The 17,500-nt window shown below is 42.9% G+C and overlaps 1 protein-coding gene across 2 annotated transcripts in view; it reads left to right on the forward strand.

The window, feature by feature from the left end:
• The window catches only part of LOC115159159 (ADP-ribosylation factor-like protein 15), a 63,388-nt gene that overhangs the window by 27,667 nt on the left and 18,221 nt on the right, over positions 1–17,500 (forward strand). For both annotated transcript variants that reach the window (XM_029708617.1, XM_029708616.1), the window contains exons 2-4: positions 2,436–2,580; positions 2,869–2,928; positions 8,965–9,173. In XM_029708617.1, coding sequence (XP_029564477.1) covers positions 2,436–2,580; positions 2,869–2,928; positions 8,965–9,173 — 414 coding nt within the window. The remainder of the gene's footprint in view (positions 1–2,435; positions 2,581–2,868; positions 2,929–8,964; positions 9,174–17,500) is intronic.

The following is a 17,500-nucleotide window of genomic DNA, read 5'->3' on the forward strand; positions in this document are numbered from 1 at the left end:
TTTCTTCGACCTCATGGCTTGGTTTTTGCTCTGACATGCACTGTCAACTGTGGAACCTTATATAGACAGGTGTGTGCCTTTCCAAATCATGTCCAATCAATTGAATTTACCAAAGGTGGACTCCAATCACGTTGTAGAAACATCAAGGATGATCAATGGGAACAGGATGCACCTGACCTCAATTTCAACTCTCATAGCAAAGGGTCTGAATACTTATGTAAATAAGGTATTTCAGTTTTTTATGTAATACATTTAACATTTTTTTTAAAAACTGTTTTTGCTTTGTCATTATGGGGTATTGTGTGTAGATTGCTGAGGAAAATGTTTTATCAATCCATGTTAGAATAAGGCTGTCAAAGGGTCTGAATACTTTCCGAAAGCACTGTATATTTTTGTTCAGTGCAATTCACAAGATGGACATTTTATTTTGGGGTAGTTGAGGATCATCATTTTTTTTGTTTTTCTGAAAATGGTAATATTGTCAACCATCTTTTCAGCTTTGGAAAAGCACCTGATTTAGGTATACTTCATGAGCCCGCCACCTCTTTTTAGAACATTTTTTATTTTATTTTATAGATTCTGTTCCAGACTGGTCCTGCCATAACCATGTCTCATAATAGTGATGTGAGAGAATGAGCTTTTGGCCTTTCATCAATTAGATTTGCTCACCTCCTGCGCCCTCTCTCCTCCACTCTGACCTCTCTCGCCTCCTGAAAACGGTCAAGGAGGAGAGTTGACGTGAATGAATGGATACGCACTTGCAATGAAACGGTCCTTCTCCACTCGTGCGTCATTAGCCAACTTTTACGTTTGCAGGGGTGGATCCCAAAGTGCTCATAACAAATGAAGTTACTATTTTGTAGATAACAATAAGTAACATTTGTTTTTAGACGTGTGCATGTTTTTCTCCTCTGACAAAACAAAAGCTGATTTCAAAGGTGGTGTGGCAAATTTCTAAACTCTTCTATGGTTGGATACACATTAGTATCCTCGATGAAAGGTGACTATCGAGGACGGGACGACACTCTTCCATAAGCCTACTAACAAATTGACACACTCCTCAACAATTTATCGGGTTCCGGGTTATGGAGGAGACAAGACAGAGAACGGTCTTTTACCCAAAAGAGAATCTCCCATATATTCAGTGTAGGTTGGCGCAGTTCCTATAATCACCACCAGAGAGCAGTCTCTTCCCTTGCAATGGTAGCCAACAGTTACAGCGCATTGATTACACTGTGGCTGTGCTGTTATCAATCATATACTGATGTAGACTTTCAAAATCTCAACCTGACCTACCTTTTTAATCCTTTCCTGTATATGTTATGTTACGATACATTTTAAGTTGTTATTTCAGACTCTGGTAGACACGCAGGTCTGTAAGTGGTATGTACCAGTGATGCACATGCTTATCTGGTGCAGCATCTGTGCATCATGAAAGGTTTTCCTTGTCTTATCTCGTTGCACAAAAAGAGGTCAGTGGGGCTGCTGTTTTTTTACAGAGCAGAGCATGCTTCTGGTTTGGGTTTCTGTGTTTGAGCTGCGTAGTCTGCCGAGAGACCCTGCAGAGAAGTCTCCAGTAAATCTACAGAGTCTGACCCGTGTCATGTCCTTTATCAGCACCCAGAGAAAGGTGAGGGACCTGGGATCTGTTTATACTGAACAAACCGGAGACTGGAGGCCGATTTTTGATTGTTGTGTAGGAAGAAACGTGACATCACCTCTATCGGGCCCTTACTGTCCCTGTGTGTGCTCTGTGCGCGTGCGTGAGACCGTGACCAGCGTCCCTGGTTTCTATTTCAATAGGAGGCCCCCTTTTTCTTTGATCTTCCGTGTTGACGGAGTAGCAGTCCCTCAGTCCCTTGACCATGTTGCATACCACATCTTGAGGTTTACTTCACTCACAACATCCTGTGCCCCTATACAAGTATCAATGTGTCCGCTCTTACTATGCACAGGGTGCCTGTAGTGTGCATTCTATAGGCTATATACGACTCAAAGGTTCTTTTTATCACAGTGGTTATGTGAGTTCAAAGGACATGTAGTGTGGCTGAGCACATCTGAATTGAAATGAAAGCGGAGAGAGAGAGAGAGAGAGAGAGGACACAATGTTTTTTCCTCTCCAGATCTTACAGTATCTTTGGCTGGAAACAGATGGCGTTAACAGATGTGATCCTGCCCGGCGTCTCCAGAGTGGCGAGTGGCGTGCTCAGTGACAGAACAGACGTCAGTAGTGTCACAGAGTAGATCGGTGGGTGACGTGGGTGCAGTGTCCAAACGCCAAAAACACGGACTCACTGTGCACTAGCTCTGCCCATCACACCTCTCATGACTGATCTCTGACTCTGTGTCCCTTCTCTCCATCCCTCTTCTCCCCCGCTCTCCATCACCTCTTCTCTATTTCTCTCTCCATCCCCCCCTCTCCCTCCTACCTCCAGTGTTTCAGGACACTGTGCTGTAAAGGACAGCCCCCTCCCAGACCAGAGTATGACCTGGTGTGTATTGGACTCACAGGCTCTGGGAAGACCAGCCTACTGTCAAGACTCTGCAGTGAAGCCACAGACAACATTGGGCCAACCACGGGTGAGGTTCGACTCCACCTGATGAAATCACAGTCCAAATGCTCCTTATACAGTTCTCCTAACTCTGCATGAAGTTTATTTGCAGTACAGCAGTCAAGTATCCTATGCATTGAATCAATTTAGCGTCAGTAGTTAAGTGATGAGCTTTCGGGACCTATTCCCTACCTGCAGAAAAGAGCACGATACGAGTATTTTCCAACACTTATACATTGACTTTCTCTTGCCTCTTTTCAAGCAATGTCTGCCATGTCTTCCTGTGTGAAGCTTTACATGTAATTCTCCTTTCTAGGTTTCAGCATCAAAGCTGTTCCATTCCAGAATGCCATTCTGAACGTGAAAGAGCTTGGAGGTATTTTTTCACCTATTTTCCATTATGATGTGAACACAGTGTTCCCGTTGTCAAGGTACTCAAGTTTTGTAGTTCAGTGGGCAAAGCATTTTTTTTTTTTACACTTATTGAGTCTTCTTATTGGACAAGTGTCGATGGGACTTCCTCCGTTTCACAAAAAGTTGACTCCCATTCCGTGCCAACTGAACATGACCCTAGCTGTGCACCGTCCAAGAATATCTGCAAAATATAAACATATAGGAAACCCTAAAGGTTCTAAAACGATGTTAAGGAACTTTTCCTTTGCTCGCTAAATGTTAGAATCCCCTAAGATAGTAAATGTTATTGAGACCTCGAATGACACACATCCTCTGTGAAGATGAGTCATAGTAATCTCTCAACTGATGATCTTTGCATCAGAAAGCAATGTGTCAGACAGACAACACGCAAATGAAGTAGCTAACACATTCTCTCAAATGTCACTCGCCTGCTGGGCGTGCAACTGTGTGTGTCAGAGAGGCAGTAATGCGTAAGTCCTTTCTGTGGTGTGTGTGGGGGGGGGGGGGGCTGTATGACATCATTGGTGTGGACAGGGACTCTCCCTTATTTCCAGACAGGGATCACCTAGCTGCTGTTCTCTGAATCTTTGTCCCAAATGGCACCCTATTCCTTATTTAGGGCACTACGTTTGACCAGGACCCATAGGGCTCTGGTGGATCATATAGGAAATAGGGTGCCATTTGGGATGCACCCTGGAGTTGGGAACATTCAGCCTCTCATCCTACAGTTAGAAGCTGGAGACACACACCCCAAAATGTTGACAAGGTGCAGAGTAACAGTCCATAAACCTGGAAGAAAACAATGATCGCCGCACCCTCTAATCAGTTTAATGTATTAGACCTACTCCCTTATTCTTTAGGGACCAAACCAAGGTTTGGAAGAAAGCATTTGTGTGCTGAAATGTTAAGGACACACCATAACGAACGCCGGCCTTGCGCAATAGATCACCTGCTGGGTGTCGACGAATGGCGGTAATTCAACATGTAGAATTATCGGTAAACTAACAGAAAATAATGGCCGATAATGTTGTTAGATAGAATGGCCACCCGGCACCCGCTGCCTTTAGCCGTTCGTCGGCACTGTCTATTTTGTAATTTAGTCCATCACTAAAGAATGAATCATTGGGTGTCTCGTGTAGTTCGGGAGACAGTACAGTAATGTTTTTCTAGGTTATCTGTGGGGTGTTTGGAGGTCAACAGGTCAAACAGTACTGGTAATGTTTGTTTCTGTTTGGGTTTCACTCTCTATCTCCATGACTGTGGTCTTGTCTGTCTGCTACGGGTTTTAGTGTTGTTGGTTCGTCTGCCCCCTGGCTGGGATGTTTTTGGTGTGTGTGTGTGTGTGTGTGTGTGTGTGTGTGTGTGTGTGTGTGTGTGTGTGTGTGTGTGTGTGTGTGTGTGTGTGTGTGTGTGTGTGTGTGTGTGTGTGTGATTCCTCTGTCCGTCTGTCTGTAGTTAGGTTTCCATCCAATTGGCAACAGATTTTCATGGGAAGGTTCTAAAATCTGTATAGAAAATATATGCACATTTTCCCACGAGGTATGTTTCCATCAAATTGACTCGTTGAGTATAAAGAAATTCTGTGCGTGATGATGTAGTGTACATAAAAGCACTTTTGCACTTAGTTTCAGTGCTCTATTGCACGCTCGTTTGCAAATTCGACCTGTTATAGCCGGCGGCACCTTTTCCAGCGCCAGGATTGGTAATTTTACCTGTCTTTATATGAGCTCGCTTTGCGCTTAGGTTATTCAAAGATCGCGTTTGGGAGCAACAAAACAGTGAGCGGACATCCACTTTTTTTTTTTTTTAATCTATGTAGGCTATTGTACATTATTTTAGCCAGCTCTTATTGTTATTTTGGATGTGTGTAAAAACCCCTGTACGGTAGGCTATATGCCCATCATGAAATCAGAGATGGGATAATCCTGTTACATTTAGGAATGTAACACATCAGCTGGTGACTTCAAGTTTACTTCGACATGATGCTATTAGGTCAATATTTACACATAAATAAAATAAAAATAATTGCCCACCTTGTCTAGCATATTTTGTTGTTGACCTTTTAATATGCGTCATCTCTCCTCACATCTTTCCCCCAAGATGCTTTGGAGAAGAAGTGACGAGGGGGGGGGACGACTTCCCACTGGGGGCACACTGGTTGACTCAATGTTGTTTCCACGTCATTTCAATGAAATTCTAACGAAAACGAACGTGGAATTAGACGTTGAATTGACACCTGTGCCCAGTGGGTTGGACATTCGGCAATAAGGTTGAGAACAAGGTGAGGAAATAGGGATGTGGGGAACCGTTGAAAGATGGAATTGAGATGGAGCCTGTCTACCTGGTCGGTTGGCAGATCGCGCTGGAAAGATGCTCTGAGTGCCCAGATGCTCCGGTGTAGACTACACCAGTGTGTAGCAGTCAGTCAGTTAGTGTGTAGCCCAGGCATCTGAAACCACTTATCTCACAGTCTTTATTTTCCTGAGAAACCAAGCATGATGTAATGCCATTTGTGGAAAGTGTGGTTTCTGTTACTGTCACACGTGATTGTAACACAATATGTTTTCTGGTAAACTGGCTTGTGGTCATGTTTTTGTTACTCTAAAGCTACATCTAGTAGAGAGTGAGATAAACACAATAGCCAATAGCCTACATTGTTACAGGAATGAATGGAGACTTGTTGCTTTAATAGCCTGTAAAACATCACTCAGCAGGATGACGTTTGAACATTGGTTTCGATATTCATCCCTAGATTCATGTTGTAAATTCCTCTAAAGCCTCGGCGCACAACCGCCGAAGTCTCTTTCGGTTTTTGCAGCTAGAACCAGGAGGAGGCAGAATTGAACAGTCCAGGCCACAATTGTGATGGATAGCCTAGCTCTTATGCTTGGCAGATTTTTCAGCATCTGTTCTTGAGCAATACATTAGTCCTTGATAATATGGCCTGGTTGAGACTTAACTTCCTTCCTCCCCTCTAACCCTCAACCCCCTCACACAATTATTGGAGGTGTTTTGAAACTTAATAGTTAATCTGTTTCAGCTCATAATACGACTGCCACGTAATATTATTTTATTTTAGAGCAGGCATATTGGTCAAGTGTTTAGGGGTGGAGTGGTTCATGGATTCTCACAGGGTCGTAGTAGGCTAATCGCCTGTAAACACTTGTAACGAGGGGCGGCGTTTCACCGTAAACTAGCCTGGGTCGTGTTCGTTAGGGCCCTTTTTGTACTAAATGTTTTAATGTGGTTTGCAATGGGAAAACGAAAACAAGCCCAGGTAGTCCCTCCCTGTTTCAGAAATGTTTCCTCCATTTGATGCCCTAATTAATGACTGCCACCGAGATGAGGCACCTTTTTTGTACGAGCGATGATGGTGGGCGTGGTCAAGTTGCAGTCAGGTCCACTTTTACTATAGCCCCAGAGATGGAAGAGTTAAACCATGGCTTCCTCCTCTTCCTCTTTAGATTTCAGAAAAATAAGTGGTTGTTTTTCCAGCCACACTCAGGGAGAGTAATTTAACTGACACAACTGACCCTTTTCCTATGAATTTCTGGTTCTATTCCACCACTCTGTCACTCAACGCTAACCAAAGCCATGCCCTGCCTTGTGAGCCTTGGTGGCCACATTTTTGTACCCCCAAATTGCTGTGCAGAAAAGGAACCATATGTTCATTGTAAAAGAAGAAGGTTCATTTGAACTGTGCTGTAGAGTGGCCAGCATAGGAAACTGCTTTAATGTGCTCTCTGAGTTGTTTCTGCTTTAAAGAGAGTCTTGGGATGTGTCCCAAATGGCACACTATTCCATTTAGAGTGCACTACTTTTGACCAGGCCCCTATTGGGCGCTGGTCAAAAGTAGTGCACTATAAAGGGAATAGGTTGTCATTGGGCCACAGATTTTGTGTGTTGAACACACTTCATTTAGACAGACATGTCGTTTTCCCACTGGCCCCCAGCGCAGTGCAGAAGGCTAAAAGTTGGCATGCAGTCCTGAAGTCTGAAAAATATATAATGCAATATCCGCAAAGATTTTATGAAAGGAGGGTGGAAGCGTTTGCAAAATGCACTCCAGACGTGCTCCGATTGAAACGATGCTGAAATTCAATGCGTTTTTACCCTTTCTTGCTGGAGGTCTCCATTACTCATAGGTATCCATTTTATTTGCCGGATTATCAACGTACAATTGAATTAGGTGGAATGATCCTCTGGAAGTTGAGGTTGAAAAGCCAGTTTCATTGCGGGAAAACGTGACAGGCACTAAAATTAAAATATTTTATAGTTTTTGACAGTGTGTTAACTTTGATAAGAATGCTGCAGACAGTGCCAAGAGTGTGTGTGTGTGCAGTGCTGTGCTTTCGGGAAAGTATTCAGACCCCTTGACTTTTTCCACATTTTGTTACGTTACAGCTTTATTCTACAATGGATTAAATTCATGTTTTTCCTCAACAATCTACACACAACACCCCATAATGACAAAGCAAAAACAGGTTTTTATTTACATAAGTATTCAGACCCTTTGCTATGAGACTCAAAATTAAGATCAGGTGCATCCTGTTTCCATTGATCATCCTTGAGATGTTTCTACAACCTGATTGGAGTCCACCTGTGGTAAATTTAATTGATTGGACATGATTTGGAAAGGCACACACCTGTCTATATAAGGTCCCACAGTTGACAGTGCATGTCAGAGCAAAAACCAAGCCATGAGGTGGAAAGAATTGTCTGTAGAGCTCTGAGACAGGATTGTGTCGAGGCACAGATCTGAAAAGGGTACAAAAAATGTCTCCAGTATTGAAGGTTCCCAAGAACACAGTGGCCTCATCATTCTTAAATGGAAGAAGTTTGGAACCACCAAGAATCTTCCTAGAGCTGGCCGCCCGGCCAAACTGAGCAATCGGGGGAGAAGGGCCTAGGTCAGGGAGGTGACCAAGAACGCAATGATCACTCTGATAGTGCTCCAGAGTTCATCTGTGGAGATGGGGAGAACCTTCCAGAAGGACAACCATCTCTGCAGCACTCCACCAATTAGGCCTTTATGGTAGAGTGGCCAGACGGAAGCCACTCCTCAGTAAAAGGCACATGACAGCCCGCTTAGAGTTTGCCAAAAAGCACCTAGACTCTCAGACCATGAGAAACAAGATTCTCTGGACTGATGAAACCAAGATTGAACACTTTGGCCTGAATGCCATGCGTCACGTCTGGAGGAAGCCTGGCACCATCCCTACAGTGAAGCATGGTGGTGGCAGCATCATGCTGTGGGGATGTTTTTCACCGGCGGGGACTGGGAGACTAGTCAGGATTGAGGCAAAGATGAACGGAGCAAAGTACGGTGAGATCCTTGATGAAAACCTGCTCCAGAGCTCTCAGGACCTCAGACTGCAGTGAAGCTCCCCATCCAACCTGACAGAGCTTGAGAGGATCTACAGAGAAGAATATAGGTGTCCCAAGCGTGTAGCGTCATGCCCAAGAAGACTAGAGGCTGTAATAATTGCCAAAGGTGCTTCAACAAAGTACTGTGTTAAGGGTCTGAATACTTATGTAAATGTAATTATATATTTTTTATTTTATTTTTTGGAAAAATGTCTAAACCTGCTTTTGCTTTGTCATTATGAGGTATTGTGTGTAGATTGATGAGGGGGGGAACAAATGAATACATTTATATTAAGGCTTTAACGTAACAAAATGTGGAAAAAGTTAAAGGGTCTGAATATTTTCCAAATGCACTGTAAATACAGTATATATGTGTGTGTGTGTTTGTATAGGGGGCCTATTTATCGATTTTTTTTGTTGTTGAAGGGGCTGATTAAATTAAGAGGTACTTGAACTGGTACTGTGTGTGTGTGTGTGTGTGTGTGTGCCTGACTGTCCATGTGTGCGTCTCCAGGAGTGGACTCGATTTACAAGTAATGTGCTGGTACTAACTGTGTATGAGCGTGTGCCTGCATTGCTGTGTGTCTATGTACATGTCTGTGTCTGACTGCCTGTCCGTCGCTGTCTCCAGGAGCGGACTCGATAAAGAAGTACTGGTCGCGCTACTACCAGGGTTCCCAGGGGGTGGTGTTTGTCCTGGACAGCGCCTCCACAGACGAGGATCTGGAGATGGCCCGAACTGAGCTTCACTCTGCCCTGCAGCACCCCCAGCTCTGTACCTTGCCCTTCCTCATACTGGCCAACCACCAGGACAAACCAGCTGCTCGCACCACACAAGAGGTAGGCCGAACACACACACACAGCTGCACACTCACACAAACCTGCTACACACTCCGAACAGGAAGAAACAACCAATGATGCATATCAACGCTATAGATTATGGTATAATATATATGTAGTAGAATATGTACACTGAGTGGACAAAACATTAGGAACATCTTCCTAATATTGAGTTGCACCCCCATGTGCCCTCAGAACAGCCTCAATTCGTTGGGGAATGGACTCTACAAGGTGTCGAAAAAAGCGTTCCACAGGGATGCTGGCCCATGTTGACTCCAATGCTTCCCACAGCTGTGTCAAGTTGGCTGGATGTCCTTTGGGTGGTGGACCATTCTTGATACAGATGGGAAACTGTTGAGCGTGAAAAACCCAGCAGCGATGCAGTTCTTGACTCACTTAAACAGGTGTGCCTGGTACCTACTACCATACCCCGTTCAAAGGCACTTAAATCTTATGTCTTGCTTATTCTCCCTCTGAATGGCACACATACACAATCAATGACTCATTTGTCTCAAGGCTTAAAAATCTTTCTTTAACCTGTCTCCTCCCCTTCACCTACACTAATGGAATTCGATTTAACAAGTGACATCAATAAGGGATCATAGCTTTCACCTGGATTCGCCTGGTCAGTCTATGTCATGGACACTCAGTGTATATCTATGGTAACGATAGACTAGCTACCTATCCAGGGGGTGTACTTGTACATCAAGCTGCCTCAGGGTACAGGGATGTTCTGGCCCAGACAAGGCAACTTATGGCAACAATGACATACAAACTAACACCAACCCTGGGCCTGGGGACGCAGCTTCCCACTCAAGTAGATCAATTATGGTAACATAACACTTAGACAGTGGGCTTTTTTACGCACCTCTTTTCGCACATTTTGAATTCAAACAGACAATGAATACTAAAAACCATACCTAGCAGGCATAATTTGGCACATTACGATCAGGTAAAGACGTCTTCCCCATACAACCAGTATACAACCTGCCAATGGAGTCCTGAAAGACATTGTAATGATGTCACTCTAACCAGTTATAGGCCAGTAGACACCATATAGAGTTCTAACTTAAAGAGCCTTTACAAAAGTATTCAGACCCCTTGGATTTCTTCACATTATAAACTCAGCAAAAAAAAGAAACGTCCCTCTTTCAGGACCCTGTCTTTCAAAGATAATTCGTAAAAATCCAAGTAACTTCAGATCTTCATTGTAAAGGGTTTAAATACTGTTTCCCATGCTTGTTCAATGAACCATAAACAATTCATGAACATGCACCTGTGGAACGGTCGAAGACACTAACAGCTTACAGACGGTAGGCAATTAAGGTCACAGTTATGAAAACTTAGGACACTAAAGAGGCCTTTCTACTGACTCTGAAAAACACCAAAAGAAAGATGCCCAGAGTCCCTGCTCATCTGCGTGAACGTGCCTTAGGCATACTGCAAGGAGGCACGAGGACTGCAGATCTGGCCAGGGCAATAAATTGCAATGTCTGTACTGTGAGACGCCTAAGACAGTGCTACAGGGAGACAGGACGGACAGCTGATCGTCCTCGCAGTGGCAGACCACGTGTAACAACACCTGCACAGGATCGGTACATCCGAACATCACACCTGTGGGACAGGTACAGGATGGCAACATCAACTGCCCGAGTTACACCAGGAACGCACAATCCCTCCATCAGTGCTCAGAATGTCCTCAATAGGCTTAGAGAGGCTGGACTGAGGGCTTGTAGGCCTGTTGTAAAGCAGGTCCTCACCAGACATCACCGGCAACAACGTCGCCTATGGGCACAAACCCACCATCGCTGGACCAGACAGGACTGGCAAAAAGTGCTCTTCACTGACGAGTCCTGGTTTTGTCTCACCAGGGGTGATGGTCGGATTCGCGTTTATCGTCGAAGGAATGAGCGTTACACCGAGCCTGTACTCTGGAGCGGTGTCGATTTGGAGGTGGAGGGTCCGTCATGGTCTGGGCCGGTGTGTCACAGTATCATCGGACTGAGCTTGTTGTCATTGCAGGCAATCTTAACGCTGTGCGTTACAGGGAAGACATCCTCCTCCCTCATGTGGTACCCTTCCTGCAGGCTCATCCTGACATGACCCTCCAGCATGACAATGCCACCAGCCATACTGCTCGTTCTGTGAGTGATTTCCTGCAAGACAGGAATGTCAGTGTTCTGCCATGGCCAGCGAAGAGCCCGGATCTCAATCCCATTGAGCACGTCTGGGACCTGTTGAATCGGAGGGTGAGGTCTAGGGCCATTCCCCCCAGAAATGTCCGGGAACTTGCAGGTGCCTTGGTGGAAGAGTGGGGTAACATCTCACAGCAAGAACTGGTGCAAATCTGGTGCAGTCCACGAGGAGGAGATGCACTGCACTACTTAATGCAGCTGGTGGCCACACCAGATACTGACTGTTACTTTTGATTTTGACCCCCCCATTGTTCAGGGACACATTATTCCATTTACGTTAGTCACGTCTGTGGAACTTGTTCAGTTTATGTCTCAGTTGTTGAATCTTGTTATGTTCATACAAAGATTTACACATGTTAAGTTTGCTGAAAATAAACACAGTTGACAGTGAGAGGATGTTTCTTTTTTTGCTGAGTTTGTGTTACAAAGTGGGATTAAAATGTATTTGTCATTTTTTGTCAACAATCTATACAAAATACTATTTTTAATATATAGTCATTGCATAAGTATTAAGCACATTTTGTTTAGGCAAGCCTAAATTAATTCAGGTGTAAAATTTGGCTAAATAAGTTACTATGAGGCCATTGGGGATTTTAAAACAGTTACAGCGTTCAATGGCTGTGATGGGAGACAACTGAAGATGGATCAACAACATAAACAACATAGACTCCACAATAATGATCTAAATGACAGCGTGAAAAGATCTATTCCAAAACATGCATCTTGTATGCAACAAGGCACTAAAGTAATACTGCAAAAAAACTAAGTAAAGGAATACACTTTTTGGCCTAAATGCAAAGCCTTATGTTAGGGGCAATTCCAATACAACACATCACTGAGTAACTGCCTCCTTTTTTTCAAGCATAGTGGTGGCTGCATCGTGGTATGGGTATGCTTGACATCGGCAAATACTGGGGAGTTTTTCAGGATAAAAAGAAACGGGATGGAGCTAAGCCCAAGCAAAATCCTAGAGGGAAAACCTGCTTCAATCTGCTTTACACCACAGACTGGGAGAGGAATTCACCTTTCAGCAGGACAATAACCTACAACACAAGGCCAATTATACACTGGAGTGGCTTAACAATAATTTAGTTCTGTTAGTTCTGACTTTAATCTGCTTTAAAATCTATGGTAAGACTTGAAAATTGCTGTCTAGCCATGATCCCTAACATCTTGAATAATGGCCAAATACTGCACAGTGCAAGTGTGCAAATCTCCTATAGACTCACACAAGAAGACTAACAGCTGTAATTGATGCCACAGGTGTTTCTAACATGTATTGACTCAGGGAAGCGACTATATTTGACATATTTAATTTTTGTTCATTTTTTAATTGTTTTATTAAACATTTCTTCCACTTTGACATTAGAGTAGTTTGTGTAGATTGTTGACAAAAAAATTACAATTCAAAATGTTTATCCCACTTTAAGAAATCCATGGGTCTGAATACTTTTACAAGGCACTGACCTGCACTAACTTATGGTTGAGAAGATTACAATCAAGATTACAATCAAATAAACATGTTTTATACAATCAACCAGACTATGAAGCTCTAAAAGACATCATAATGATATCAGTGCAACTCACAAATTGCAAATCACATTATTGTGGGAGTACCTTCTCTAAGAGTATGAATAAGGCTTTTTGAGCTTTGAATCCTAAGCAACCTGCCTACACCTTGTTGGAAGTACGATAGACCAACAGTAGGCGGTGCCTACTTCTCACACAAAACATATTGTTTTTGTGTTTAATAGAATAGAGACTCTGCCTGACCTGCACTAACTTCTCAGAATTCCATGATGCCCCAGCACAGCCCTGTGATTACAGTGGCGGTCAGGCTGTCGTCATGGATACCACTATAGAGTTGTTTTAAGGTTAGCCGTGCTCATGCGAGCTAAACCAATCAAAGTAGCTGTCTGATTACCCTTGTTAACCTGCCTATTTTAAAGCAGCCGGTAAATGGTAATTGTGTTACTGCCTCAGCTGTGGCTGGCGGTGTGGTTCTGCTGTGTTTTCGTTTTAACAAAGAAGGGGATTTGGTCATGGAGGCTAAGTGTGTTTGTTTGTCAGGTATGTGAGGCCTGTGTGGTCCAGGAGTTAGTGTCGTGGACCCCGGCACACATGTATACGAGAGTCGCCATTGGTGTGGGTTTGAATCCAAACCGCTGGCTTTCTGACTCGCACTCTGTCCTACCTTTCCTGGCTCCTCTTCACTATCATATCCCAATAAAACAACACAAAAAACAGGGAAGAATAAAGGTCTGTGAGGTTTTTAATCATATCTCGTCTCACCTTCTCATGCCTGCCCTCACCGCACTTCTCTCCTGCTGTTTCAGCTAGGGACTGGAGAGTTCTCATATTGATCTGAGGTAAAAACCAACAACAAACAAAAAGTAAAAGTTCTGTCCCAAGTTGTAAACAGGATGTACATTCATTGTTATGTCTTGTGATCAGTCCCTATATATCCCAAATGACACCTTATTCCCAATGTAGTGCACTACTTTTGTCCAGGATTGACTGGGTTCTGTTCAAACGTAGTACACTATAAAGGGAATAGGGTGCTATTTTAGGATGTAACTCCTGTCTGTCTCAGTCACTGGTCTTTGACCCTGCCTGGTACACATATCTTAAAATAAAGGTTCACCCATTTTGAATGTTATATTGTTTTTGTGCATCTCTGAGTGATGTTCTATCGATTCCCTGGGTAATTTCATGTTTTCATGTGTATCTGAGTTATTGGCGTTCAAGCAGGCAGAAATCCGTTTTATGTTAAGTAGCACTGTGATAAAGTCACTTTTAGATCGAAAATGTCTATCTCAGGAGGATGTCTTCTCTCGAACGAGCCATTGATCACATGTTTTTATTACCTCGAGAAATGTGTAATTTAACGTAGGGTCTAGTACATTTGCATTGCGCAGTTGCCAGAGATATTATACAAAGGAGTTAGGAATCCAATGAATGAAGAAACGTATCACGCCGCACCCAGCAGACTGTCAACCAATCGGGTCCACGTTATCATGCTGCGTCACGCGATTGATAAACTAATCGTCACGTAATCTCTTCTCAAAATCAGTGTATATTTCGAGAAACGTGCCTATTTTCCTCTAAAGTACGTAATGTCACGATTCCAAAGATATACGATACTACAGATAGCAAGTTAATTATCTCACATATCGGAAAATATGTGTAATGTTGTGCTTCTTGTTAGCCAAATTCATGTTGGGTTTTTGAGCTTAAGCCCAATAGCCTACTTGTCCCAAAACCGCCCAGAATGCATTGCGCGCCATAGTGCTGTAACATGGGCAACGTTTCCCATCCCCTCAGAAGTATATCTGCCGTTGCGAATGTTACTCCAAATTGTTAAGCACATCGATCTGCAGGTTGAACATAGTGAGATTGCGGAGGAATAGTGCAGTTTGTTTAGGCGATTTTAAAACTAACTAGCTATGTTACATGCTGATATTGTATTTGGTATTATTGTGTGTAGCTATGTTTGTTAGCTAGCCAGCCTGCCCATAGAGAGAGCATTGCATTTTGGGTTTTGTAGTCGACTTGAGCTGCAACAGATTTCCACAACAATTTTCCATGTTGTTACCAACCTCACTATATGAAACCTTTGTTCACCAATAAAAACATTCTCACATATTAGTGTTATTTAGTACTGTAAATTTAAGGAATTTGTGCTTTTGGGGGATTTTTCCTTGAATGTTGTTTAGTTTTAATGGATTCATTAGCACATATCACTCAAAAAGACAGGGAAACTGAATGGGAATACAGCATTCCTGAGTAGGGTTGCAAAGGGAGGGCACGGTGCCTTCAGAAAGTATTCATACCCTTTGACTTATTTCACTTTTCATTGTGTTACAGCCTGAATTAAATGACATGAAGGTCAGTCAATTTGGAAAATTTCAAGAACTTTGAAAAACCATCAAGCGCTATGATGAAACTGGCTCGCATGAGGACCGCCACAGGAAAGGAAGACCCAGAGTTAGCTCTGCTGCAGAGGATAAGTTCATTAGTTACCAGCCTCAGAAATTGCAGCCCAAATAAATGATTCACAGAGTTCAAGTTACACATATCACAAAATCAACTTTTCAGAGGAGACTGTGTGAATCAGGCCTTCATGGTCAAATTGCTGAAAAGAAACCACTACTAAAGGATACCAATAAGAAGAAGAGACTTGCTTGGGCCAAGAAACATGAGAAATGGACATTAGACTTGTGGAAATCTGTCCTTTGGTCTGATGAGTCCAAATTTGAGAATTTTGGTTCAAACCGTCGTGTCTTTGTGAGACGCAGAGTAGGTGAACGGATGGTCTCCGCATGTGTGGTTCCCACCGTGAAGCATGGAGGAAGAGGTGTGATGGTAATTTGCTGATGACACTGTCTGTGATTTATTTAGAATTCAAGGCACACTGAACCAGCATGGCTACCACAGCATTCTGCAGCGATACACCATCTCATCTGGTTTGTGCTTAGTGGGATTATAATTTGTTTTCAACAGGACAATGACCCAACATATCTCCAGGCTGTGTAAGGGCTATTTGACCAAGAAGGAGAGTGATGGTGCTGCATCAGATTACCTGGCCTCCACAATCACCCAACCTCAACCCAATTGAGATGGTTTGGGATGAGTTGGACCGCAGAGTGAAGGAAAAGCAGCCAACAAGTGCTCAGCATATGTGGGAACTCCTTCAAGACTGTTGGTAAAGCATTCCAGGTATAGCTGGTCAAGGCAATGCCAAGAGTGTGCAAAGCTGTCATCAAGGCAAGGGGGGCTACTTTGAAGAATCTAAAATATATTTTGATTTGTTTAACGCATTTTTTGGTTACTACATGATTACATATGTGTTATTTCATAGTTGTGATGTCTACACTATTATTCTACAATGTAGAAAATAGTAAAAATAAGAGAAACCCTGGATTGAGATGATGTTTCCACTAAGTATTCACACCCATGAGTCAATACATGTTAGAATCACCTTTTGCATCGATTATAGCTGTGAGTCTTTTTGGGTAAGTCTCTAAGAGCTTTGCACACATGGATTGTACAATATTTGCACATTATTATTAAAAAAATTATTCACTCTGTCAAGTTGCTTGTAGATCATTGCTAGACAGCCACTTTCATGTCTTGCCATATATATTTTCAAACCGATTGAACCTTTTCACACATACCAACAAACGGGTGTGATCGTTCTACAGTGGTCCCTGCAGCATACGCTCCAATCGGTGTGACTAGAACGCTTATTTAGAAAGTACAGTTTCGATTGACGTGCAACATTCAGCATTTGAGCTAGTCACACAGTTAAACGAGTTTTAATGACTCCAACCTAAGTCTATGTAATCTTCCGACTTGAACTGTATGTCCTGAATGTGACCAGTTCAGTAGCGACAGCATACACAATCATCCAAACCGGGTAGATGACAAAGCACAAGCGGAAACGGTAATATGAATTAGCCAATAGCAATTACTGTTTAATTTATCACATCACGGGTGAGCTCACCATTGATCTAAATAATTCAGTAAAAAAAAAAATGAAATCGAAAGTAATCCGACGAGGGGTAGTTTGTGCGCACCGCCATGTTTGTTTTTTCTCGTCAACCATAGATGATAATAAGAGGAGACGAGATGAGTTTGGTCTGTTTGCAGTATGCATGTTGACGGGTTTGTGTCGTCTATGATCATCCACTTCCAGAAGTTTACCCTTCACCTCATTATTACATCTTAGGTCTGACAGACGTTTACGTGATACCCAGAATGCATTGTATAATGTCAACAAACATTGCGCCACACATAGGTGGCAAATAGCTTAGCACTAGCTCATTATAATAGTAGAATCTTCCAGAAAGTATTTTACACACATCACGTGTCCTTTACAATCTATGCAATAATCGGAGTGCATTATTTGTCACCAGTACTTGAAAACGTGAATAAAACTGTAAATACATTATGCTCCATACATACATACTGTATGCTACAATGGAAGCACAATATACAGAAAATAAGGCACTTACTTTGATAGGAATGCACACATGTCCAAAGTTATTATTTGTAAGGAAAACAACAAGGCAGGCAATGCGAGCGCCAGCCAGAAAATGTGCAAAACTGCGCAAATATTTGCGTACTTGA

This window comes from Salmo trutta, chromosome 23, assembly GCF_901001165.1.
Source record: "Salmo trutta chromosome 23, fSalTru1.1, whole genome shotgun sequence".
NCBI lineage: Eukaryota > Metazoa > Chordata > Actinopteri > Salmoniformes > Salmonidae > Salmo > Salmo trutta.